The following is a 24,203-nucleotide window of genomic DNA, read 5'->3' on the forward strand; positions in this document are numbered from 1 at the left end:
GGTAAGCAAGATGGTAATGACGATGATGTAAAAACAAAATGTCAGCCAGCCTTTGGACTGAAGGCCTTACCAGCTGGTGGGAAGCAGTCACAAACCAACCTTCTCTGTGTTCAGAAGCTGCACTGTTGTAGTGCACAAGGATCACTTTTACCAAGTGGACAGTGCTTATTCAGTTCTGAAATTAGGTAAACCATGCCTATATCCTGTACCAGATGCATTCAACACAGAATTAGGTGAAATTTTCTAGTTCTGCTTTAAGACCACGTTTTGCCCAAAGCAACATTCCTGGCGTGACTGCAGAGGACCTGTCTGAAGATCTCTCATGCTGATCTAGCTGCTGCTTGCATGTGGCAGAGACCCACAGCAAAACAGGAGGTGGCTGAATACAAGAAGTGCCCAGAATTGAACACTCAGAACTTCTCTGAATCTTAGAAGCTTGGGTTTTTTTGAGCATTAAGAAGAACCACACACATACACACAAAGTGTCCTGGAAGCGTGTGCTGTTACTAAATGACACCTTCAGGTCCCCATGATCATGGCAGAATATGGCACAAGCTTCTGTGCTCAGCACAGACTGAGAACTGCTGCTTTGTGAGTGGGGCACATTGGAGAAACAACCCGAAAGAGGAAGTGGCTGCAGGCGTGTGTGTGACTGACACTGGCTGTATCACCTGTCCCCATCTCCTTATCACTCTTTCTCTTCCTGCTTTCCCACCTAAGATTGCTGTGAATCGTAAAATGAACAGAAACATTGCCAAGGTCCTGAACAGCTTTTGCTACTCAGAGAAGAGAGAATGCTTTCATGGAATTCCTGGGGAAGTCAACTTTGTTGCAATTCCTGCAATCTTTATCTACATCTGTTCTTAAAGAGTTTCTTCTATCACACAGCATTTCAGAACAGCAATCTTATTAACAAGTGTATTACCTTTCTTCTTTTTATTCTTAGAAAAGGAACAAAAATAAACACCCCACATAGCACTGTGGGAAAGCATCAGCCCGTAACAATTCCTATTTAAGTCAGAGCTGGTCCTGCTTTGCAGCCACAGCCAAATATCCATGCTTGGTTGGCTTCCATGCACCAACAAAAGCTGGCACTTAGGCTCTGGTGGTGCTGTAAATGTACACAGCTGGTGCACACTTTGCAGATGTTGCATGAATGCTCAGCAACACGATTTTCAGGGGTTTCAAATTTTAACGCCCAATTTTTCAGGAATGGTCAACTGGAAGTTATTCAAACAAAGAGCATTAAATGCGATGCTCAACCAAGGAACCACAATAACCCCTGTAAACACATTTCCCTGCAGTACCTTGCTCTGTTATAGACAGATCTTGTACACCCTAGAGCTAAAGTGCAGCCTGGCCTCCAGCAGCCACGCAGTGTCAGGATTTGCTATGCAAAATGTGCCACCTGGGAAAACCACCATGGGAAGAAACAGCAGACATGACCTCCTGGCCTATGAACTGGCCTTCACAGTGACCTATGGAAACATGAGCACGTACTATAGATTTTTCTCATAGGAAAAATATATTAAAAGCATGTTAATTATTTTCTAGACCAATATACCAGCATGAAATCTGGAATATCAACAAAATGTTTTTTCTGGAAAGTAGCTCCATGCAATAAGGAAGTAGTTCCATGTCTCAGTGTTCTCTAAGTTCTTTTCTTCCTGCACATAATACACAAACACACCGATAACCACGCACACCTACATTACTTGCAGTACACACAGATGCTAGCTTGCATTTTTATCGCTAACATTTTATGATTATGAAAACTGATGTGACCATATGAATTCCTCTTGCTAATAAAGCAATTCAAAAACCAAGTCTGAGCTGACAGCACAGAGGTGAGTGTCCTTACTGATGCCTGACTCAGCATCCTGAAACCCAATGATTCATTTTTACTGCAGAAAGATTACTTTTCCTCACAGAGTGCTTTCCTACTTCCTCACTTACGTATTTTCACACTGAAGGTAAGCAGTGCTCACAACAAGTTGAGGAGTTCAAGCCAAGGACCTGGCGGCTCTCAACCACACATCAGTCTGAGTTTTCGTTGCTCCTCACACCAGACGCAAGCAGAAGATGACAAAACAGAACTTATTTCTAAACCAGCGTACCACGGCCTCGTGCCCTCGCTGCTGGGGTGTGTGGGCACCACTTCTCTCCAACGAAAAGATTTTTATTCGTGTCTGCACGCTGCCTTAGGGAAGTGGAATAAGAAGATAAACTTCCCGGAGCCTGACTCCCCGATTTTCAACCCAAAAGCCCTGCCACGGAAGGAGTGGGCTCATTACTGAACACAGCGCTGGGTGAGAGCAGCGCGCAGCCCTCAGCCGCTCCCCTCACCCCGCAGCGCCGCCCCACTCACACACGGACACACGGACACACGCACACACGGACACACGGACACACGCACACACGGACACACGGACACACGGACACACGCACACACGGACCCGGGCACGGCCGCTCGGAGGGCCACAAACCGCTCCCACCTCCACCGCTTGAGGGAGGGGCCGCGCGCGCCTCCTGCAGCCGAAGGAGGAGGAGCGCGGACCGATCGCGGAGCTTCGCCCCCGCCCCGCCGGCGGCCCCGGCCCCGGCAGCCGCCGCCCCGCCGCTCCCCGAACTTCGCGGCGCCCGGAAACGGCAGCGCGGCGTCCACAAGCAGACATGAGCGAGTTCGGGGCCGGCGCGGAGCTGCCGGGCTGGGTGGCGGACAACCGCAGCTGGGGCGGTAAGGGCGGCAGGTACCGCGCGGAGCGCTGCGGGAAGGGGGGGGGAGGGGGCAGCGTGGGGCCGGGGCGGCAGGTGGTGCCGGAGGTGGTGGTGGGGCTTGGAACGGGGGCACGGGGGCACGGGGGCGGCCGTGCCGGTCGCAGCGCCGCGGGGTGTCGGCGATCGCGGGGTGCGCGCTCCCGGCCGGGTGCCATGTTTTAAACGCGCTTCCTCCGTCTCGCAGAGCTTTTTTCCCCCGAGGAGTCGCGCGCGGCGGCACCTGTAGGGTTCCTGCAGGAGCTGCCCAGCTACCGATCCGTGCGGAGGCGCCGGGCCGCCGGAGATGTCCAGGAGCGGCCGGGGAACCTGCGGGGAATCGCCGCTGCTGAGCTCCGGGGGCCGCAGCCCGAGGGAGAGGAGCGCGGGGTCGGGCACCTCTGGGAGCTGCCCACGAGCATCGCCGAGAAGAGGATAATAAGGTTCTTTACGTTTGCTTTTCTTTGCGCTTTTAAATATGACCTGCACCTAAAGGAATGTAGCACGCGTGAGATGAAAGGCAGGCACAGAATGGGGCTTACTTGTCCCTGCGGGCACTGTTTTGAGAAGTTGCTCAGTCCCTTCTGTCAGGAACCCGTCGCGGCCCCACCTGCAGCAGTGTGGCTGCCGGGAGCCTGACTGGGTGAGGGAGTGCAGCGAATGGGAGGAACACGCTCACAACGAGGAGCTGACCTGCTGCAGATGGACGTGTTTCTTGCTGGCTTCTTGTTTCAAGAGTTTGTGCTCCTAAGGGTTCCAGCAGCTGACCTGTCACTGTGAGCAGCCCTGCCTCCTCGTCAGCTCTGAGTACTGCTGTTTCCATTCTTCCTTGCATTGTGCTCAAACACAGCGTGCTCTCTATTGTGGAATTGATAAGCGTGAGACAGCTTTTTAAGACCATTTTCTCCTTTCACATCCTGTAAGCTCTTCTCTGCTGTGAGCAGTTCCTGCCCCTCAGCGTAGCTGTCAGCGGGCTGTATTTCTCACTTGTGACTTCAGCTGTCTCATATCTTACTACTAGGCTCAGAGCTCTTGAGAGCAGAGGGTACATCCGTTGTCTTTGCAACATCCCCATCCAGCCACATTTGGACCTTAAGGTCTGGTACTTCACAGTTGTGGTTATGAGCTGGGGGACAGGTGGAAGTACAGCCCTCCAAGGAGCTGTACATCAAACAGTGTTTGGTGCTCCACAGAGAACAGGAACAAATTGCTTGCAAGAAGAGAGCTGGTAGAGTGGCTGGACTTAGCTAAGAACTACAGACTGCTTTTAGAGTCAGGCCCAACTCTCTGTAGATGCACAAAATGCTGCAGAAGTTCTGTGTCTCAGTGCACTGAATTTTACATAAAATTGGGTGCTCCACTCCTCAAGAAGCAGAACTGCAGTTCTGTGGCCATGGTGCTCATCAGGAATGAAGTTGGGATATTCTGAGGTGGTTTATGATCTTGTAGCACCATGGGATTCTGATAAGGCCTCTTGGCACTTCAGGGATCAGTAATTGTGCCTGTATTGTACAGCAGCTGCCAACACAGCATGCTTAATATAATAAATGCTGTGAAAGCTGAACACTCAGTGTCTGGAACAAATATGCAGCCCACGCCTTCGTTTAAAATGCAGCACAAACACAGGCCAGACAGTTCTCCAGAGAGTTTGTTTAAAACATTACATGCTGTAGCCTGTAGTTTCCATAGAATGGAATCTTTTGTGAGGAGCTGTGTTTACGATCGTGTAGTGGCGTCATCTGTTGCATTGTTTGATTGTTGCAAGCAGGGTTTAACGTGGATTCCTGCTCAAACACTGATTTCACCTTAAGCTGAGAAGGATGGTATCAGCACAGCACGTGGTAGAAGCGGTGCTCCTGATGCTGTATGCAGGCAGCTTAGTGCATCGCTTGCACGTGTACCAAATATTCTAAATTGGAACCTTTGTTGTCTCCTGCATGGCTGCTGCCTCCTGGGTTCCTAACAATGCCTTTCTTCAGCGCTTGCTGTGTACAAGTCAGTGGTCAAGCTGTGCTTCTGGAGGAGAGTTGACCATCTTAAAAGAAAAAAATGCAAATACGAGCCGCTCAGAATTTTCCTTGATGCTGTTGCTGGATACCAGTTTGTAAAATTGAAGTACATATATATGTTACAAAAAACACCAACGAAATTATAGGCTATCGGTGGGTCATTCTTGGAATTTGTTGGCAACTTCTGAGAGCAACTTATTCTTAGATGCCAGTATGCTGGCAAGGAAATTTCAAACTCACTGAGCTGGCACTTTATAGTGAATTTTAGGAAAATGGAATGATTAAAAATCGATAATAGGGGTAGCTAGCATATGCTACTACTGCAACTTCTAGTGCTGACATCTCTCTGAAGGCACCGTTGTGCTTGGTGCTGCTACTTGTGTTGAAAAAGTGAGTCAGTAATTGTATTTCTTATCTCCTAGGGATTCTCAGCAGTCTGATATAAAATATTCTTCTGGGTGGAAGCAGTGGAAAAGAACTAGTAGTAAATCATGGAAAAAAGCTCTCAAGGATATCAAACAGTTGTCATCTTACATGCAGCTTTGGCGGCGTGATATTCACAGCATTGAAGGTATTCACCTTCTGTTGGTTTCTCCTCTTTCAGGTTGCTTCTGTTATTAGTGGTCTTACATGTGTGAGCGTAGTTTCACATTTAACTGTATGGCTTATACACTTACAGGTTAGGAGTGATGGGAGAGTTAACTTCATAAAATCTGTAATGGGGAAGGTGGAATATAGTGGAGGAATTGATTGGAAAGTCTCATTGCCTTTTCACTTATTTCTTAAAGCCAACAGTACTGAAAATTAGCTTTTAATAATGTTTCTTCACTATTATTATTTTCTAAATAGTTTTTGTCGTTTCAATTAGTATTACACATGCTTGTTTTATCCCTAGGGAAATTTGGTACTGGCATCCAGTCCTATTTCAGCTTCCTGCGTTTTCTGGTCGTGCTGAATTTTTCAATGTTCATCCTGATGTTCAGTTTTGTTATACTTCCCACTGTCATCTCTAATTATGGAATTTTCAACAGCAGCTCTGCTAAAATTTCTCCACATAACACAGGTAAACATCTCTGTGTACCGCTGTTGTTTTTTAGATTCCTCAATTCCTTTGCCTTCTCCCCACCCACCAGGGCAGAGAAATTGTGTTTTGTTTCGTTTTTTTATTAAGAACATGCCATATTTTAATTAACTTGAACTTGCAATTTAATGAAGATTAGTATGTTAGTGACCTTTCTTGCCTTTCTTCTGACAGAGCCTTATTGCACAGTTTACACACCTAGTGGTAATAAGGGACTTGTTTACTTCTATACGTACCTCAAAGATTTGCTCACCGGCACTGTAAGTAATTTGATTTTGTTTTTTTCTTACAGTTCTAAGTTTCACATAGCACATAAAACATGAGAGCATTTTACTTAGGAAATGATGCTTTGATAATTTTGAAAAACAAGAGGCATAGGCATCATTGGGTAAAATTAGCCTTTATCCTTAATCTGTGAGATGGTAGTTTTCACTTCTGAGAGCCCACAGGGCCTAGTTAGTCGCACACTGCAGCCTGTGTCTCTCTTCTCCAGCTGCTGGATGTTCCATGAGCTGGAGCTTGCTCCCTGTTGTGCTCTCTGTGTAGGTTGCTAGTGTTCTTGACACAGTGCTCTTTGGTTGGAGAGGCGTGGAATTTTTTGCATGTGGTGTCCATGGAAGTTTGTTAGAAGTGTGTAAATATTTAGAATGTACAGATCTTTGTAGCCTGCTTGTGACCTCAGCAGTAATCTTACGTTTACAAAATGCTTCGTTTGAGCCAGGAGGGATTGAACAGTGCAGTTGTTGTTATTGTTATTATTCTGTGTTCATTTTAAACTTGGCCTTTTCACAGGGGTTCCTGGAAGTGACAGTTTTGTTTTATGGCTATTACACAACGGATGCTGCATGGCTTAATGTCCTGAAATATAACTTACCTCTAGCATACTTGCTAACTACATTTGCCTACCTTGCACTAAGTCTTTTCTGGATAATCAAAAGGTAAAGATGTTGGTATCCTTCATTTACTGCTCCTGTTGCTCAGTTTGCATTCTTGCTTGTAGGGGACACTGAATTACAGAACAGTTTTACATAGAAATTGAGGATCTTTTGCTAGAAGTTACGATGCCACAGTACCCTTTGTTTGATTTTGAGGAGCTGAACCAGTAAAAATAATATATTGAAGCTGTGTTGGCTTCAGTTGACTTTGGTTCCTGCAGAACCACTCACGGAAATTTTCTTAGAGATTTGTTGGTATTATAATACAATGCTTTAGTCTTTGATGAGCCAGGTTGCCCTAAGTGTGGTACGTGATTGTTTTTCCTCATGGCTAAAATATGTCTGTAATGAATGAAGTAATGTTGCCTTTTTTTTTAGATCTGTGAAAGGATTTAGGCAGAACTTGGTGCATGGTGTAAATCAGTTTCAGAGTTACTGCAACAAAGTCTTTGCAGGCTGGGACTTCTGTATTACAGATCTAAATGCAGCACGGCTAAAGCATCGCAGCTTGCTATATGAGCTCCAAGTGAGTAACTTCTTTAGTTTTTCTACAATTACTATTGCTATATATATATATATATATATATAAAAGAGAAAAAGAGAAGTGTATAATTAAACAGATAGTGGAATAGGGGTAAGAAATATTGAAGTAGTTTACACTGGGGACAGGGGAATCCACATCATCTCACGTACTTGCTAGTTATCTAGAATTGTGGTGCAACGTGACAAGAATTGGTAGTGAGGTTGAAGGCCCTTCCCCCATCCACTGGGGACTGAAGCCAAACCCTTTTGCTGCCTGTGTTATCTGCCTCTTCCTCACACTCCAGCCCTGTTTCCTGTATTAGTTTCTACACAATCTAACAGGAAAAGCTTGTCTAGCAAAACCTTGTACCACTGGGAGTCAGTTTGAGTATACTGAGTTGTAAGTCTGCAAAGTGTTAGGCATTTGTTATGCTTAGAAAACACAGAGCTAATGGACTTCCCAAATCAGAAGCATCTATAAAGGGAGAACCTGAAATGCTTTTTTGCTGAAACTAGAACTATTTTTTTCTGTGTACACTGGAAGCAGAGATTCATGTTGTGAAACAGTGACCTCTGAAAAGATATTTCTACCTCAAATCACAAAGCAATAACTGCTGATTTCATGAATTAGAGTTGCTTTCTGTTTCAGTAAAGTTCAGTTGTCATCTTAAGGGATTTTTTATTTTTTACTTTTAAATCCTAAATCTTTTGCCTCGGTAATTCACACCTTGAAAAAAGTTGCCCATTAGTGTTACTCTTCAAATGGAGTACAGCATCAGAAAACAGCTGAGTAATCTGTGCTTTTGTTCAGTTTATGTTGCTCTCACAAGTAGTGCACTATTTTTACATCAGCTAAGCTGAAACCTGCTAAGTTAATGTGACCAGCTTCTCTGGGCTCTGCTTGTTTTTCTGTGCCAGACTCCGATTTTTCTTCACAGAGCAGAAAAAATCCAAGTCAGGGTGGTGAAGGCTGGTAGCTTACCTGCAGAAGTGTGGAGATGAGTGGTCTGATTTACACTTATCAAAGTGTAGTACCAAACTGAGTTTCTCACAATAGATATCCTTCTCAGGGAGGTACTGACACAGTAGAAGAGGATTACAGGATGCTTTTCTTTGGGTACAGAGCTCCAGACTAGGAACTAGGAAGCTGACTAGGGCTTCCAGTCCTGTGTGGGCCTGTTTGTGTCAATGAAAAGGCATTTTCAGTCTGTTTGAACAGCCTGTATAGTGACCCTCCTAGAAAAAGCTATAGATTTAGCTTCACTGAGGCAGGAATACTCCAAAGGTAAAAGATACAGTGTCAAGACTTGCATGCTGCATCAAAAAATGATATGTTATTTTTCTTTTGTTTATAGGCAGATTTGGAGGAAGAAAGACTGAAGCAAAAAATAGCTGACAGGACTATCAAAAAAAAGCTACAGATCTTCTCTCTGAGAATATTTATAAATATAGTTGTCATTGCAGTTTTATTAGCCTGCTTTTATTGTATTTTTAGAGCAACTGTCTTCTCTCAAGAAAACTCCAGTGTAAGTATCAGACATAACATTACAATAGATTAAATTGGGGCTGGTGATTTGAGCAAGAATTACTGTGAAAGAGTCAAGTATCCTAATACAGAAGCTTTCGTGTAACGGTTTTGAAACACTTGCTTTCTAACTACCTATATTTTTTAATAGCAGGAAGTGAGAAGGATAAAGAAAGATGTGTAAGAAAAAACAGTGGTGTCTTCCTTTAATGCAGAGGCTTCAGATGCCAGTCTGTGCCTTGGAGCTAATGCAGCTGAGAAGAAAAGCAGCTCTCACTTTCTTTCCAGTGTAGCGGTTCTCACTCCTCTGATCTGCCAGTGCTAACACTTGTGTGTCTTGGCAGTGATCTGGCTCAGGGAATGATCTGGATAAAACAAACTTAATTATCGTCAGCTTTTTGATCTAGTTGATTGTTCAGCTGTAAAAATAAACAGCAATGGAAGGCAAAGACTACAATCTTTGGTTTGTGGTTTGAGTTACAGCTGTGTGGGGAAACAAAGACTGATCAGGGAGCACTTTGCAGAAGAAAAGGTTCTTGCATCAGTATTGGAAGGAATCGAGTTTGATGGAGTGCTCCCCTCTGTCAGGACAAATGGGAAGAGTGATTCAGAAGTAGAACAACAAGAGCAGCCAGCAGCCAGCTCAACAGTAATTGAGTTCTCTCTAGGACAGCAGGGCTTAAATAGCCTGCTGCAAATGGAGACTGCACTCTTTCCTCTGTTCACTGATGATGTGATGGGCACTGGCTGTGGGAGAGGAAAGTTGTATTCTTGATGGACTTATCTAAACTGCCAAGATTGCGGAGAGGGGGAGGACCAAAATCTTTGTGTCAGCAGAGGTGTTTGAGAACAGAGAAGGATGATAGCACAACACTGAACAACTGAGAAGATGCCTTTGCTTGCTGTGGGCTTTATATGTAAGGGTTGATATCTTGAGCTTGCCTAAGTGAGGAGGTAGTGGAGGTTGTTAATGTGGTGGGAAAGTCAGGTGAGCTGTTTGTTACCTGTGAGAGTGACTTTTGTCAAGTGTCTTTTGGTACAGGTATAGGTCTAAAAGCTGATACCCTTTAAAGTAGAGCAAGACAGTATAATCAGGTGTGAGCCTTGGTGAAAACAGCCTTTTCAGGGAGAAGCTTTGGAGAAAAGCAAGGCTGTATAGCAGCAGTCAGGCTTGTTCCAAATATGAGTGCATGCTGAAGACAAAGTTTTGGACAGGAAAGAATGGTAGGTAGCTGAAGAGAGCACAGTGCCAGAAATACGTGAGTGTACTGCCATCTTTCTCTTTTTTTGTACAGGATGTCAACAATGTGAGCTTCCAGGCTAATCTTTTAGTTCAGTATTTGCCATCCATCGTGATCACAGCGGTCAACTTAATTATTCCTCAGATCTTTTCAATTCTGATCAGATTTGAAGATTATTCACCAGCCTTTGAAATCAGGCTGACACTGTTGAGGTAAAGATATTTTTGCTATGGGGCCTTGGATGTTTGAACAACTTGTTCTTGGTAGATTTGATGTATTGTAAACATTCAAATACCACGAGTCAGAGGTTGGACTCCCTGCAACAGAGGGCCTGGGCACTGGAAGCCAAGCAGGCATTATTTGACTTACGTTTCATTGGAAGCATGCATTTCAGATCTGGAAATGATCTCCTCTTTTGTTGACAGTACAGTGCAGTCATTTAATGTTCCAGTTTCTGTTCCGTTTAGCTGTATGATCTGGACATCTTCAACAATCTGAAAGTCAGTAGGTAAATTAGTAGGAAAGTGCTGACTGTAGAGCTGTGAATTCACACCGCTGTGTGCAGCAGTTCCCTGGATGTGCAGCTGCTATGTGTGCACAGCAACCAATTTTACTCATGTTAAAGAGCAGTATAGCAGTAAATGAAGCAGGGCGTTGGCTCAGGGCAGAAGTTAAAAGTTTTGGAATAAAAGATACCTTAAACTGAGTGTGTGAACTGGCATTTGGCAGGCTAAGGTGGCAAGATCAAGATTGAAGCATATGAACATTGTTAAACACCAGTGTTTGTATTTCTGGTTCGGTTAAGTGCCTCTGAAGGCCTGAAGCCAGCTGGGGGGAATGTTGCACATAAAGTTGTCATCTGGCCTCTCCACTGTACTTCAGAGAGCAGCAGCCCACTGTGGGTTGAGCTCCCACCAAATGAAAAGCCTGGGGGCTCAACTTACAGGACTGGTCTAGGAAGAACAGAATGAAAAGAAAGAACTGTAGCCTAAAGCCGAGAAGGTGAAAGGCAATTTAACCTACTACTAAAGAAAGAAATGTATGTGGTATCTGCCTGGTCGTTCCATTAAAACTGCTGCATTTTCAGTCTCTGTGCTTCTTCATTGGGCTCCTCTGGCAGTGGAGTCAGGTGCCAGAATAGCTGTGTTTTGGAGAGTTTAAGATTGCTTTTTGCTTTTCTTCCAGGTGCATCTTTGTGCGGTTGGCCAATATTGGTGTTCTGTTGGTCTCACTGTGGACTCAGATCCACTGTACCACTGACCAGTGTAAGGCCTGTGGGTACAATTACGAACTCTATCCCGTAAGTAGACTTGTCTTGGTCCTTAATCACCTGAACTTGTAGTAAGATATTTTTCCATGAGGTTTGGTTGTTTAAAAGTATTCAGAATTGGACTTGTGGTTCCTGTTCATGTTGTAGATCGTGCTATGTGCATGTGTATCTATCTGTCTGTTTATCACTTCCATTTATTTACAGCTGAACATTAACAGATGGTAATTTAGCAGAGATTTTCTGGCTACTGTGAAGTCCATTTGAGGTTGTGTTGTCACTGTCTTTTCTTCAGTAAAACAATTGTCATAGAAAGCAAATAGAACACTTGGTTTGGAAGCTCTGAAACACTTGAAAACTTTAGAAATGGAAATTATTACGGTTTTATCTTTATTGGTGTGAGCTGATTGAGAAGCGTGTTGCTTTAGTGGTTGATAGCATTTTTATTTTTTAACCATTTGTCATTAGACTCTTCATGGTGATTTTTCTCCTCATACGTTTTCTAGTGCTGGGAGTCTGCAGTTGGGCAAGAAATGTATAAACTGTTGATATTTGATTTCATGATAATAATTGCTGTGACCCTGTTTGTGGACTTTCCTAGGAAGTAAGTGTCTCTGCCTTTTGAGCGTACCTTTACAAAATGATTTATGATTTTATTTTCATTTATTAATTCCCTGTATTTCTAACTAGATTGACAGTTTTGAAGTAAAATATCTCTGATTATTTGAGTACTTATACAGATAGATGTTTTTTTTTTGAGACTTGTATCTCCTTCAGACATCTTTCTGTCACATCATTGAATGCTTCAGTGCTGAATTTCATGTGTATTAGCGTTCAGCTAAGCTCTGTAGCTTCACTCTAGAACTTAGTGATGTTCTTTGTTTTTAGGATACTAGTTACTTACTGCTCTTGGAAGCCAGTTCAGTGGTTGGGTTTGCAGGAATTTGGAATTTCTGACAATGTCCTGGATATCATTTATGGACAGACGATCTGCTGGATTGGAACCTTCTTTTCACCACTTCTTCCTGCAATAGCAACTATAAAATACTTCATCATCTTTTACATTAAAAAGGTAGTGAAGATGTTTGGTGTAAATACAAGTAACAACAACAAAGAAAACATTTTTTTATGTTGGTATACAGTTAATTTAAAACAAAACCTTAAAAAAAGATACAGTATGCAGGAAATGAGGTAAAAAAAATTCTGTTTTTTGTAACTTTCACTTTTAAGAGAAGATAGAATTTTGCTTTGACATAAAGGAAGGGAATACTTTAATGACTACATAAATTATTTGTAGCCTTTTAAAAAAATCTTTTCTAATAAAAGTAATTTATTTCTCCTTTTGCATTGATCTGTTTACTGCTTACAGTGCTTAGAACTTGGGCAAGATTTTGCCAAACTTCTAAATGTTTGGGAGCAAAATGGAAAGTCCAAGCTTTATTAGATATATGACATGGTTTCAGCCTATCAGAAACCTTGCTCTACAATTAGATATCTGCTGTGCAACAAATTCTTACCAATGTTTAATTCTGGTGAGAAGGGGTGTATCCACTGAAGCTTTGGCAGATGGTAGCAAAAGGCTGTGTTACAGATCAGATACTATGTGACTGATGTTATTTGGCTCTCTACAAGTGTGATCTGGATCAAACTTATTCAGAATAAGAGATGTTGGTTTATACTACAATGCAGAGCATTCTTGTCTTTGCCCGTCTCAGTCCACGTACATGAAAGGGGGGATGGCTGCCTGGTAGCATATCTGAAGATGGGAAATACAGTTGGTGGGGAAGTAATACGTTAATACATAGATGTAACATTCTTGCTCCTTTCTTCTCTCCAGATCAGGTTGATACACACATGTAAACCTGCAAGTAGGCCTATCAGAGCATCAAGTTACAATTTTTTCTTGGTGGTGCTGTTGATTGGGCTCATCTTAGCTTTCATTCCTTTGGGAGTCAGCATAGCACAGTAAGTGACAATTTAACTTCTATGAAGTTGGCATTTGCTTTAAGGTTGTCAGTTCCTTAGAAATAGATCAATAACTTATAAATGATAAAATAGAATACTGTGTACCTGCCTATAATAAAATCAAACTTCTATTTAGTTTATATCAACAAAAAAATACCGTTTTTAAGATGAGGTGCACTTTTACCCTATCAGCGAGATGGTGCTGGCTTGCGTTGGATTATTTTGTCTTTACATTTTGGTGTAGCATCTCATTTATCTTCTGATTTTTTTCACAGTATCTCCTCTTCCAAGGCATGTGGGCCGTTCAGAAATTTTAACACTTCATGGGCTGTTGTTCCAGATACAATACTTGGGTTTCCAATAGGTCTGCAGAAATTCCTTTTTGGCGTAGCGTCAGAAGCTTTTGCAGTGCCTTTTTTTGTGGTTGCCTGGTAAGTGATACGGAGACCTGACCTCATTATAAATGACCAGTTTCTTTCCTTACTGAGCTGATAACAAAATTTAGACCATATTTTCCATTTGCAGTCAACAGCATCAAAGCCTATATGAAGCCTCACTCCTTGTGTCTTTACCCATTTATTGTTGTTTGTTAGCTTTATTCCACCTCATGTTTCACAGCCCATGTCCCACATTCTTCTTTCTCGGAACTGATAATTGTTCTGCAAATTGGTGTTGTAAATCCTATGATCACAAATTCTGTTCATTAAACTTCGTTTAAAAGGAACAAAAAAAAGTGAGGAAGGAGGACTAAAATAGCCATTCTGTAAGGTAAAAATTGGTATGGTTTCATAGAATTTTGAGGGTTTGAGGTTACCTTTGGAGATTATCTAATTCAGCCCTCATGTTCAAAGCAGGGTGGCCTAGGGTAAGTACTTGGGAACCATGTCCAGTTGGGTTTTGAATATTGCTAATAGCGGAGACTCCACAACCGTGCAGTAAAGAGAGAGCTGTGCTGTCAAAACACAACCGATAAAATCTGAACTGGGCCTTGCCTCTATGTCTTCTAGAGCTCTGTCCCAGCTTGGCAATAACAAAAATAACAGGTGCTTCTCAGCAAAGCTACATCCTACTGTATTTTTTCCTCATTTTCTTTTCATCTGAAACATATATGTAGATATATATTCCCTTGACCTGTAACAGCCTTTTAGTTTGCATGGTGCTAATGTAATGTTGGTTTGTTGTTTGCAGCCTCCTTATGTTCTATTTTATTGCCTTGGCTGGAGCACACAAAAGAGTGGTTGAGCAGCTAAGGGAACAACTGGTTATGGTAAGATTTAACTCAATATATTTTTGTACCCCAGATGTTTTCCTTGTGGCATCCATAATCAGGCATACAGAGGAAGAACATTCTTCCCACACTTCTGCACGTTTGGTGTTCGGAGGCAGTGAAGAATGTTTCATAGATTACAAAGGAAAAGTAAATGAAGCACAGAAGTATTTTTCAGTCTAGTTGGTGTGCTTGGGCTGCAGCTGCAGCAAGGCCCAGTTGTATCAGCAATGCAGATGTGTGGGATGCACTGAGAAGTGATGTCCCTGTTCTTTATTTGTTGCGTTACTTAAATCAACCCATCTGCATGATTTTTTTCCTGCCAAAAGAGAACCTCAAACTTAAGGCTTCTGTCCGTTCCCCCATCTTTCAGTCTTTGTTTCCTTCTCCGCGTTCAGAGACAGACACCCGACTTCTTGCCCTTCACTCCAAGTCTGTGTTTCTACTTTACCATGGCTGGACTTTTTCTTGAGTACGAGTCCCAGCACTACGTGCAACGATTACTTAAGGTGGAACAAATCACCACTAACCAGTCTTTGGAGAATGTTGCCAGCGTTATTTGCAGCCATCAAAAGCTAATAGTGTTTGTCAGTTTAAGAGAATTTGTATGCTGTGGTCTGTCAAACAGCTCTGGTCCGAATCTAGCCTTTCTCCTAAGACTTCTCACTTTATTAGGAAAGATCATGGTTTTGTTAAATGCATCTTGTAGGTATGATACTTAACAATTTATCACCAGGGAAAAAAACAAAAAGCAAAAATATTCTGGGTGAGAGATTTCTTAAGAGTATAAGGGATTTAGGAGCAAAAGCCTTTACTTTATTGCTGCTTGCACACTGTTGTTTGGCTTCTTGGAAGTACAGTTCTAAATTTCTAGGTATGTCAGATGTTTTCAATACTGAACTGATAACATGTGACCTAACGACGCAAATGATTTCAAAGCCATTGTTAAAATAGTTTTGGCATTTGAGAGAGTGCTGTTAACCACTAATTAGAGTACTTGGTGATGAGGGCAGCTATCTACTTCTAGTAAAGAAATGAGTTGTATATAGAATTTGTACATCTTTTTATCTGGAGTGTGCTTTTTATTCTGTCTTTCCAGGAGAGTCGTGACAAGTTGTTCCTAATTGCAAAACTAACAGAAGCTCAGAAAAATTATTGAAAACCACAAAAAGCCGGAAGATAACGGTACCACTAGCTAAGGATAGAAGATCTGCAGCATGTGAAAACAGAGCAGCTGACCAGCTCTGTGATCTGTGTAGTGGATGCTTAACGTTCTTATTAGTGTTGATTATGCTAGTGGGCCTTACAGTTTCCAAGACTGGAAGTTTAGCTTATTTGTACCATATTAGACCTGTTCAAAACATTGTATTGCAGGGCACTTTATTGCTGCCATTTCAGAGCTGTTAGAGTTTGTGATAAGTTCCTGGTTTGTTCGTTTTTCAGGAGTTTTGGGCAAAATGTGATTAGAACTGAAACTATTTAAAAACTCTGCACATTTTTTATAAATTATACTTGTAAGAATTGGGGTGGGATGAGTGGGTGGGGTGGTTTTACGTTTTCCCACTCAGATCTTTTAAAATGAAAGCAATTGAGACTCAGGTCAGTATTTTGAAATAGCACAGTTGAACACTAGATGAAGAAAACAAGCAGAACCCAGCTGCTGCACGCTGCAGTCCCTGCTCTGTGGTGCCCAGCTGACTGGTGTGCAGGAGCCTCTTTTAAATGGGTATGGCTTTACTACTTGCATTTCAGTTTTGAACAAGTGCCTCGAATACTGTTCTGTGTTCTAAAATGTGAATTTTTGAATATTTATAGTTCAGAAATGCAGCATTCAGAAACTCGGATGCCACTGTCCTTTAACTGCTTGTTAAAGTGGACAAACGAGCTGTGTGACTCAGAACAATGTTTCCATGTAGCCTTCAAGACTGTCCCTTTATTTGAAGGCTGTTTTTCTCCAGATCGCAGTGTAAAGAATTGTGTGCATTACTTGAAACTCCTGGTAGTACACTGGCATTTAACATAAGATACTTTTTTTTTCTTTTTATGATGTTTTGTAATGTTTTCTGTCCTCAGTTGTAAAGAAATTAACATGAAATAAATCAATTTTAAAATCTAATACCTAATTAAAAAAAAAAAAAAGTTTTATTGAACGGTGTAAACTGAGTTGACAGTTTGAGATTTTATTGCTTTATTTGCCTGGCAAGCACGTTTACACGAAGAAGAGCTGTGCGGACGCCTCCCTGAGCTCCCGCTGCGGCACCGCGCGGGAATTGCCTCGCAGGCTCCCGCCTCAGGGGCGGAACGATCCCCTTTCGTTCCTATGGAAACCAGCAGACGCTGGTCTCGAGTGACAGCTCCGCTGGCCAGTGCGGAGGCGGCGGGCAGCCAATGGGAATCGCCATGGCGGCGGGAGGCGGGAGCCGGGCGGCCCGCGGCGATGACGTAAGCAGCGCGACGCAGAAGGCGTCGGGGTCAGCGGGATGGCGGCGGTCGCGGCTCTGACTCCGGCGCTGCGGTGCTCATTGGGGCGGCACCGAGCGCTGAGCGGCTCTGCGGGTATGGAAGCCGCCGCTGCCCGCTGTCGGCCGGCCAGGGCCTTTCGGCTGGGCCCTCGCAGCAGGAGCCGGACGGCGGCAGAGCCCCGCTCACCTCTGTCCCTTCGGCAGGTCGCTGCGGAAGGCGGCCTTTCCCCGCCGACGGAGCGTTCCTGAGGCCCTGCAGCACGAGGGCGGCTCCGGACGGCGTCAACAAAGCCGTCGTAGATCGCATCATCCGCGTGGACCACGCCGGGGAGTACGGCGCCAATCGCATCTACGCCGGGCAGATGGCCGTGCTGGGCAGGTCGACCGCGGGGCCGCTCATCCAGGTGCGTGGGACCTGAGCCCTGCTGGTTTGTGTTGCTCTGCTTGGTTGTAGCAGAGAGCTTAACTTCTTGGGTCTTTGCTGACATTTGGCTCTGTTGCAGCAAATGTGGAATCAAGAAAAGGAACACCTGAAAAAGTTTAATGAGTTAATGATTGCATACAGAGTCCGACCTACTGTTCTATTGCCTTTTTGGAATGTAGCAGGCTTTGTTTTAGGTGAGTTTATGTTGTTATTGCTGTTGTTGGTTTTGGAAGTCTTCACGTGCTTAAATTATTAACGTTTCGGATTTCACTGTTTGTATGCGTTTGGTACTGCAATCACAGGGGCTGGAAGCTCTCTACTTGGAAAGAAGGGTGCAATGGCTTGCACAGTGGCTGTGGAAGAGAGCATATCGGACCACTATAACAACCAGATCCGAGCTCTAATGGAAGAAGATCCAGAAAAGTACAAAGAACTGATGGAGGTAACTGTGGCTTAAAAAGAGCATAAGAAATTCATTGAACTTCATAATGTGACATGACTTTTAAAATATTGCACCAATCTGGATTTCCAGCATCTCTCTCTTCTGTTGTTTAGAATTCTAAAGTCAGTAGAAATTTTAGGATAAAAAGATGGCTCTTCCTCTAGCAGTACTAAGCCTATTGAGCAGCAAACTAAAATGTACGTTAGATTAACTTCATTTTTCAGTGCTTCATTGCTCTCCTTTTCACTGGGAGAACAGGGCCTTAATTGTGATTACTTCTAACTGAAAGGAAGAAGTTAGAAGGGAGAAAAGGGAAAACAGTGACTACGTAATCATGTCTAGCATAAGCAAAATGTTACTATGTGAGTCTAGTTTTGAACGCTGCTCAGAGGAAGGAAGGAGCTTGTGTTTGTTAGCTTTGCAAGAGAATTATTTCCCAACTACTTTAGGTATCACGTTAGGATGTCCTTCTGTAGGGTGTTTATGAAGGGCTGAACTGTTCTCAGATATTGCAAGTTCAGCTCATTTGTGGTAGGAGCTTACTCTACAGCTTGTGTATACATTTCTAGTTCCTTGCTGAATGTTACTCTGTTCAGTCGTGTCTAATTTAACATGCTGACAAGTCTGCTTCCATCCAAATTGTATTTGTGTTACAGGAGTAATACCTCATGGCACCAGATTGTGCTGATGTTCATGAGGAAAATATTGCCTATGAAAATAAAAGCTAGTATCTGAGTGCAAAATATAGAGGAAAGAGTTGAGTAGTAAGGTTATTCACAGTCTCAGCATGAGAAACAGTAATGAAAGCAAATTTCTTGGATGAGGACGGTGGCTGAAGGTATGTTCTGACCATATTATTAAGCTGTCCTGCTTATCTCCAGTCATACCAAGAGAAAATTCTTTAGATCTTTTTGTCCTAGTTGGAAAAAGTAGAGGAGAAAAACACTGTTCTTCAGACTATGCTGAAATGGGCAAAAGCTGTGTTGGGTTACAGGGAAATACCCTTACTGATTATCTGTCGAGGCAGATGCCTCAATGTTGTTAATTCAATTGTCAGAGTAACAGTTGCAGTCATAGTGACTGACTGGTTCAACACATACAAATTTTCTTAAATTTTTTAACGAGATAGTGGTGCAGAATGGCCTGGGCTGAAAAGGACCTCAGAGATCACACTAGCTTAGTTTTCTTCAATACTTTTGCAGAACATTTAAGTAACTTTAGTTTTGAGAGATGATATAAATAATCCCTTTTTTGGAAGTTGAAGATTTGGAGAAGCTTCTGAGAGACCTGGGCTTGCCCCGGTGCACACAATGACCAACGGGCTGTAGTCCTATATTCAGCTGCCTTGACTCTTCTGCAAAGAAGACTTAATAATTACTTGCTATTTTTAAAGATAATAAAGCAATGTCGGGATGATGAACTGGAGCACCATGACATTGGGCTTGAGCACGATGCAGAGAGAGTAAGTACAGTGTTAACTGATTGGTGCTGTTCTAATTCAAATAGAACTCCACCCTGCGAGGTACTTGTATCTTTTTGTTCTTTTTTTACAGGCACCAGCTTATTCTGTTTTGAAGACGGTGATACAGCTTGGGTGCAAAGCTGCAATATATTTATCAGAAAGAATTTAGTGCTATTTTCCAATGATGCTTGCAGTAATAAACTGTGAAACAAAATCTTTATTTTATTCAGATTTGTACAATTTTCTTAATTGAGCATCTGTTTCAACCATATCTGATTTTGTCACATTGAGAACCTGTTCAAAAAAAATCTACATTTGAGTCATTTGGGATGAATGGGAACAATGGGAGAACTGGCAGAAACCGTTCACAAGGTGGCAGTAAAATATGCATGTATTTACATACGTACTGTGGGTATGTGTTACATACATATCCACACACATCAACGTAGGAAGTTTTCCATTGCCTTCAAATTTATATATACTTGGAGTAAGTTGGAGTTTATTAGCTCATCTTAAAATCATCAATATTGAATAAGTAGGATATTTTAAAATTGTAATTGGGAAAGTAAAATGAAGCGAGCACTTCTGTTTGCTCTGCCTCGAATAAAGATTGGTGATTATAAGATTAAAATCTTTCAAGTCTTGCCAACTTATTCATTTATTTTGTCTCAGTTTTTGGATTTTTTGTTTGTCTTCCCTTGCTTCTGCTCCCTGTGTACACAGAAGTAATGGATGTATGAAGCGAGTGGAGAGAGCAACTTGGAGCACCTGTGGAATTGCACTTCATGTTCTCTTACAGCTTTTGAGTTTATCTTCCTTTGGTTCCAGTCTTCAGTGGCACTCCGTATTGAAATTATTTTTGCGTGCTTCCTGCTGACATTCTGCCTTGGAGCAGTAAAAATGCCTGAGACAGAGATCATTGTATCTGCTCTGTTAAACTCTAACCAGAGATGATAAAAATACAGCAGCAGAATTGGTATGTTGTAAACCGGTAGGGATGAAAAGCATTTTCTGCATAATTGCATCTCTTGCTTGTTAGGTCTTAAAAACTTATTAGCCAACACTTAAAAGTCCCTGACAGAGACTTATATTATATACCTGGAGAGCACTGTCTTTTTATCATACATGGCAAGGAAGGCTCTATGAATAATAGTGCAGGTGACACAGCCTTTTATCTGTGCTTCTAAAACCTTGAACAGCTCAGCTTGTTTAAGCGCTGTAAGCTACCTTTTGTTTCCCAGTCTTAAAAGTCTTCCAATTTTTAGAGGTTTTGTGTGTGTGTGTGTTTTTCCTAATAAGAATAATTAACAATAGCAGATCAGAGAGCAGAACTTGTTGTGTCTTTATGTGGTTAAAAGCCACAGTGTGTAAGAAGTCAATATTTTTTTAGCCAAAGCAATGGGGCTTAACTCAAAAGGTCAGCTCTGGAAGTGGAATGTAATGCATGTAAGCCTAGCTGAAAGGGAAAGAATTGGAAACCAAGAAGTAAAACAGTAGCTGTGTTGCCCATTGCTGTCATGAGGAATGCACTCACCTTTGCCAATCTTGTATTTTACCTCACCTGGCAAAGCCATACGATTACGTGCGGCCTGTCATATGGTTGTATTGAGTTTGTCTGTGTGAAATTTCCAGTTCTGTTGATCTGGCCAAATTCTGTGGACTGACCTTGTAGCTGCTTTGAGACCAGAGGAGGATAAGCAATGCTGAGGTGTGGGCAGGAGTCCAAGACCTGCATCTGGGGGCTTGGCAAGGGTTTGGACAGCAGGTAATCCAGTACATCTCTGATTCTGTGTTTTTTGAGGAGCTCCTTTGGTATGTGTAGCTACTGATCAGTGTCTAATTAGTCATGAAAGGATTATTTTCCCTCTTTTTGTGAAGGAGTCTAGATTGGAAATTAAGTCTTTAATGCAAAAACTCCTGTATATTTAATTACACTGGCATTTTGTAAATTGAGAATAATTTCTATCAAAACATTACAGGCCTGGCCTGTCTGTACTCAAACTGCAAATGTTATTTGCATTGTCTGAACAATGTGGCATTTGGTTCTGTCTCTGACTGATCTGCCCATCCACTGGAATAACTTCAGGAACTCAAAAGCTAAATGGCTGATTGCACAGGGGCTACGTAATAACGGGGGACCTCTAAGAGATTCTCGTTTTTCTTGTCTCACCCCCAGACAGTTGTGAGCAATGTGCATGTCAGTGGGAATTTTTTAAAGGGAGATCATATGAAACTTAAGATGTCTTTCCGAAGTTGACCAATGCAAGTCTGAATTTCCTTGCCTTAATTGCCCTGAAGCGTTGATATGGTGGAATGTGGAAAATTCCTATATTATCTGAATAAGTATGAAAGAATGATTAATAAAAGTGGCTAATGAGGTAGCAAGTGTTTAAAGAATGCACAATGCAGTTGTTTAAGTCATGGAGTTTAGTAATTGAGTATCAAATAATGCTAAAAAACAACTCTGTGCCATCAATTACTTAGGTTAGGACTGGATGCCAGGCAGTGCTGGTGGCAGCTGCCCCATAGAGGTAAGTGGCAGGCAGAGGCTGAAACACCTCTCTTATGCAAGTCTGTTATCTTAGTGATTCCCAGTCAACTCTGGTCTGGCTCGGGTTGTGCTGACTGAGGAAAAGGAGCCTGGTCAGAGTGTTGTGCAAAGGGATGATGGCCCTGCACGTCCAACTGTGATCCTTCAGACCCAGAAAGCTGTCTGCACGGCAGAGCTGTGTGACCTGCAGCAGCGTGGTCTGGCTGTGGGCAGTGCGTGTTGGTCTTGATGCCACACTTGAGCTGCGCAAAGATCCAGCCTGTGTCTGCAGTCGATGTAATGATGCTGACATACGCTGAATGGAAGTTGTACCAGAAGTTATGTAAAATGAAGCTTGTAAGATTGTTTGGCAGAGAGCTAAATCATTCTCTGAGATGATAAATATTACTGGTACAAGATAAATGCCAGACATAATGGGCTTGAGCTTTGTCTGGACTGAATCTGTGTGGCTCACTTGCTCTCACAAGAGAGAAAGGCAGGCTGCAGCTCAGCTGGGGAGATGGATTGCGTCTGGTAAAGCTTGTTGGCATGTATGTTTGGAGTTGTGAGCCAGTGTTGGGTAACGGAGTCAGCAGGTCATTGGAACAGGCTTGGTGGTACCAGGTCACTAAAACAACTACAGAAGATTTTAGAAGAACAGAATGAATTTCTTAGCAGTGTGATTGTGTTAATAAAAGGCAAGTTTATTCCATATTAATAAAATATCCAATTACCATGAAGCAGGAATATATTTTTTTTGTGCTATTGTTTCCAAAATTTTTCAAGATATCCTTCTGTTTTATGCTGTGCTTTAGTAAATGTAACATTCTATTGGTTTCCTGCTCTCATTCATTAGCCCTGAGTGAATGGCAGTGTAAGGATGTTCAGTAATTGATGATACATTTTTAAAATAACGTCATAACATCCAAAGGAGAGCTGTGATGGTGGGAAGGAGTCTGGAAGACAAAAGGTATGGGAGTGAGAGAGGCCCATGGTTTTGTACAGCCTAGAGAAGAGGAGGCTGTGGGAGTCGTCATGGTGGCCTGCAGCTCTTCACTGGGAGAACAGGGCAGAGCTCAGCTCTGCTTTCTGGTCTCAGTGCCTAACATGCTAGGGACTGCTGAGCAAAAGAAGAACAAGAACAGCACGTTCCATAGCTAGAAGCACCCAAGGCTCTGCCTTGAGCTCTGTGACTGAGTCACTGACAATGCAATAGCCATGTACTTTGTTTTTTTTATATTTATTAACAAAGATGGATGCGGTCCCTGCTAATGGCGCCGTTGGGGCGGCCTCTTGCAGGGCCCCGAAGTGCCGCGGGCGCTGGAGGCCCTCCTCTTCCTGGGGCGCCGGGACACCCGGGCTGAGCGGTCCCTGCCGCGCTCAGTGTTGCTGGGGCTGTGGCCGCAGCCCTGGGCAGAAGGTCCTGCTGCTGCCCTCTGCTCTGCCTGCCCGTGAGGCTCCTCTGTCTCCCTGGGGATGGGAGTGGTGGTTTGGGGCAGTCTCCAGGGAAACCTGTTCAGCCCGAGAAGGCTAGAGGGGACTCTTTATCAGGAAGGCAGTAATGGGACATGGGAGTCCTATCACTGAGTGATAGGGCTGTGAGTTTAGAATAAAAGAGACTGGATACTGACTGGGTGTTGGGATGAACTCGTTTCCTCTGGGGGTGGCGAGGCAGTGGAGCAGGCTGCCAGGGGAGCTGTGGATGCCCCATCCCTGGCAGTGCTTAAAGCTGTGCTGGATGGGGCAAGGAGCAGCCAGCGCAGTGGGAAGTGTCCCTGCCTGTGGCAGGATGGTTGGCGCGAGATGATCTCTCACAACCCAAAGCACTCTGTGAAGAGAATTCCAACCAGCCCCAGCCTCTGTTGCCCACTGCGGTACTGTGGTGTTGATGTTGGTGTTTCCCAGCAGTCACCCTGGCCTGGGCCTGCTCTTCCCAAAGCCCTGCCAGGTGCCCTGGTACCTCCCTTTTACGTATCCAGCCTCCTACTGAGATAAACAGCTTGTCCCTATTTACATTTAGCCTCATCCATCCAGACTGATCTACAGGGATTTGCTGATGTGGTGTTTTGGACACAGTTCTGACCCCAGGTCCGCAACTCCTCACTGGGAGCAGACTTGCTGCCCATGGTGAGGCAGTTCTGCAAGCACAGCTGATGGCTCATTACATTCCCAGCCCATGAACTGACTACCAACCATGGTTGGTTTCTGTCTTCCCCACTTACCTACCATCCTTCCTGGTTCAGACTTTAGCGGGGAAAATGTAACTTGCTTGAACATTCTAGAGTGACTGAAATGCGTTTTAATTTTTTAAATTATT

The 24,203-nt window shown here is 43.3% G+C and overlaps 2 protein-coding genes across 2 annotated transcripts; both read left to right on the forward strand.

Annotated features, from left to right (window-relative positions):
- Positions 1–2,577: 2,577 nt before the first annotated feature.
- Positions 2,578–16,729, forward strand: TMC7 (transmembrane channel like 7). Its single transcript, XM_052679976.1, has 16 exons — positions 2,578–2,737; positions 2,963–3,197; positions 5,186–5,334; positions 5,659–5,826; positions 6,019–6,104; positions 6,637–6,782; positions 7,158–7,305; positions 8,657–8,827; positions 10,122–10,279; positions 11,253–11,367; positions 11,841–11,938; positions 12,223–12,406; positions 13,172–13,299; positions 13,575–13,730; positions 14,488–14,566; positions 15,666–16,729. Exons 1-16 carry the CDS (start codon positions 2,674–2,676, stop codon positions 15,723–15,725), a joined length of 2,145 nt encoding a protein of 714 aa, XP_052535936.1. The 5' UTR covers positions 2,578–2,673; the 3' UTR covers positions 15,726–16,729.
- Positions 16,730–16,998: 269 nt separating this feature from the next.
- COQ7 (coenzyme Q7, hydroxylase) lies at positions 16,999–19,987 on the forward strand. The gene is made up of 6 exons (XM_052679977.1): positions 16,999–17,122; positions 17,233–17,432; positions 17,532–17,646; positions 17,755–17,894; positions 19,288–19,356; positions 19,448–19,987. The coding sequence occupies exons 1-6, from the start codon at positions 17,047–17,049 to the stop codon at positions 19,523–19,525; spliced, it is 678 nt and encodes a 225-aa protein (XP_052535937.1). The 5' UTR covers positions 16,999–17,046; the 3' UTR covers positions 19,526–19,987.
- The last annotated feature ends 4,216 nt before the right edge of the window (positions 19,988–24,203 follow it).

The sequence above is a fragment of the Tympanuchus pallidicinctus genome, unplaced genomic scaffold (genome assembly GCF_026119805.1).
Source record: "Tympanuchus pallidicinctus isolate F22 unplaced genomic scaffold, pur_lepc_1.0 scaffold18, whole genome shotgun sequence".
Lineage (NCBI taxonomy): Eukaryota > Metazoa > Chordata > Aves > Galliformes > Phasianidae > Tympanuchus > Tympanuchus pallidicinctus.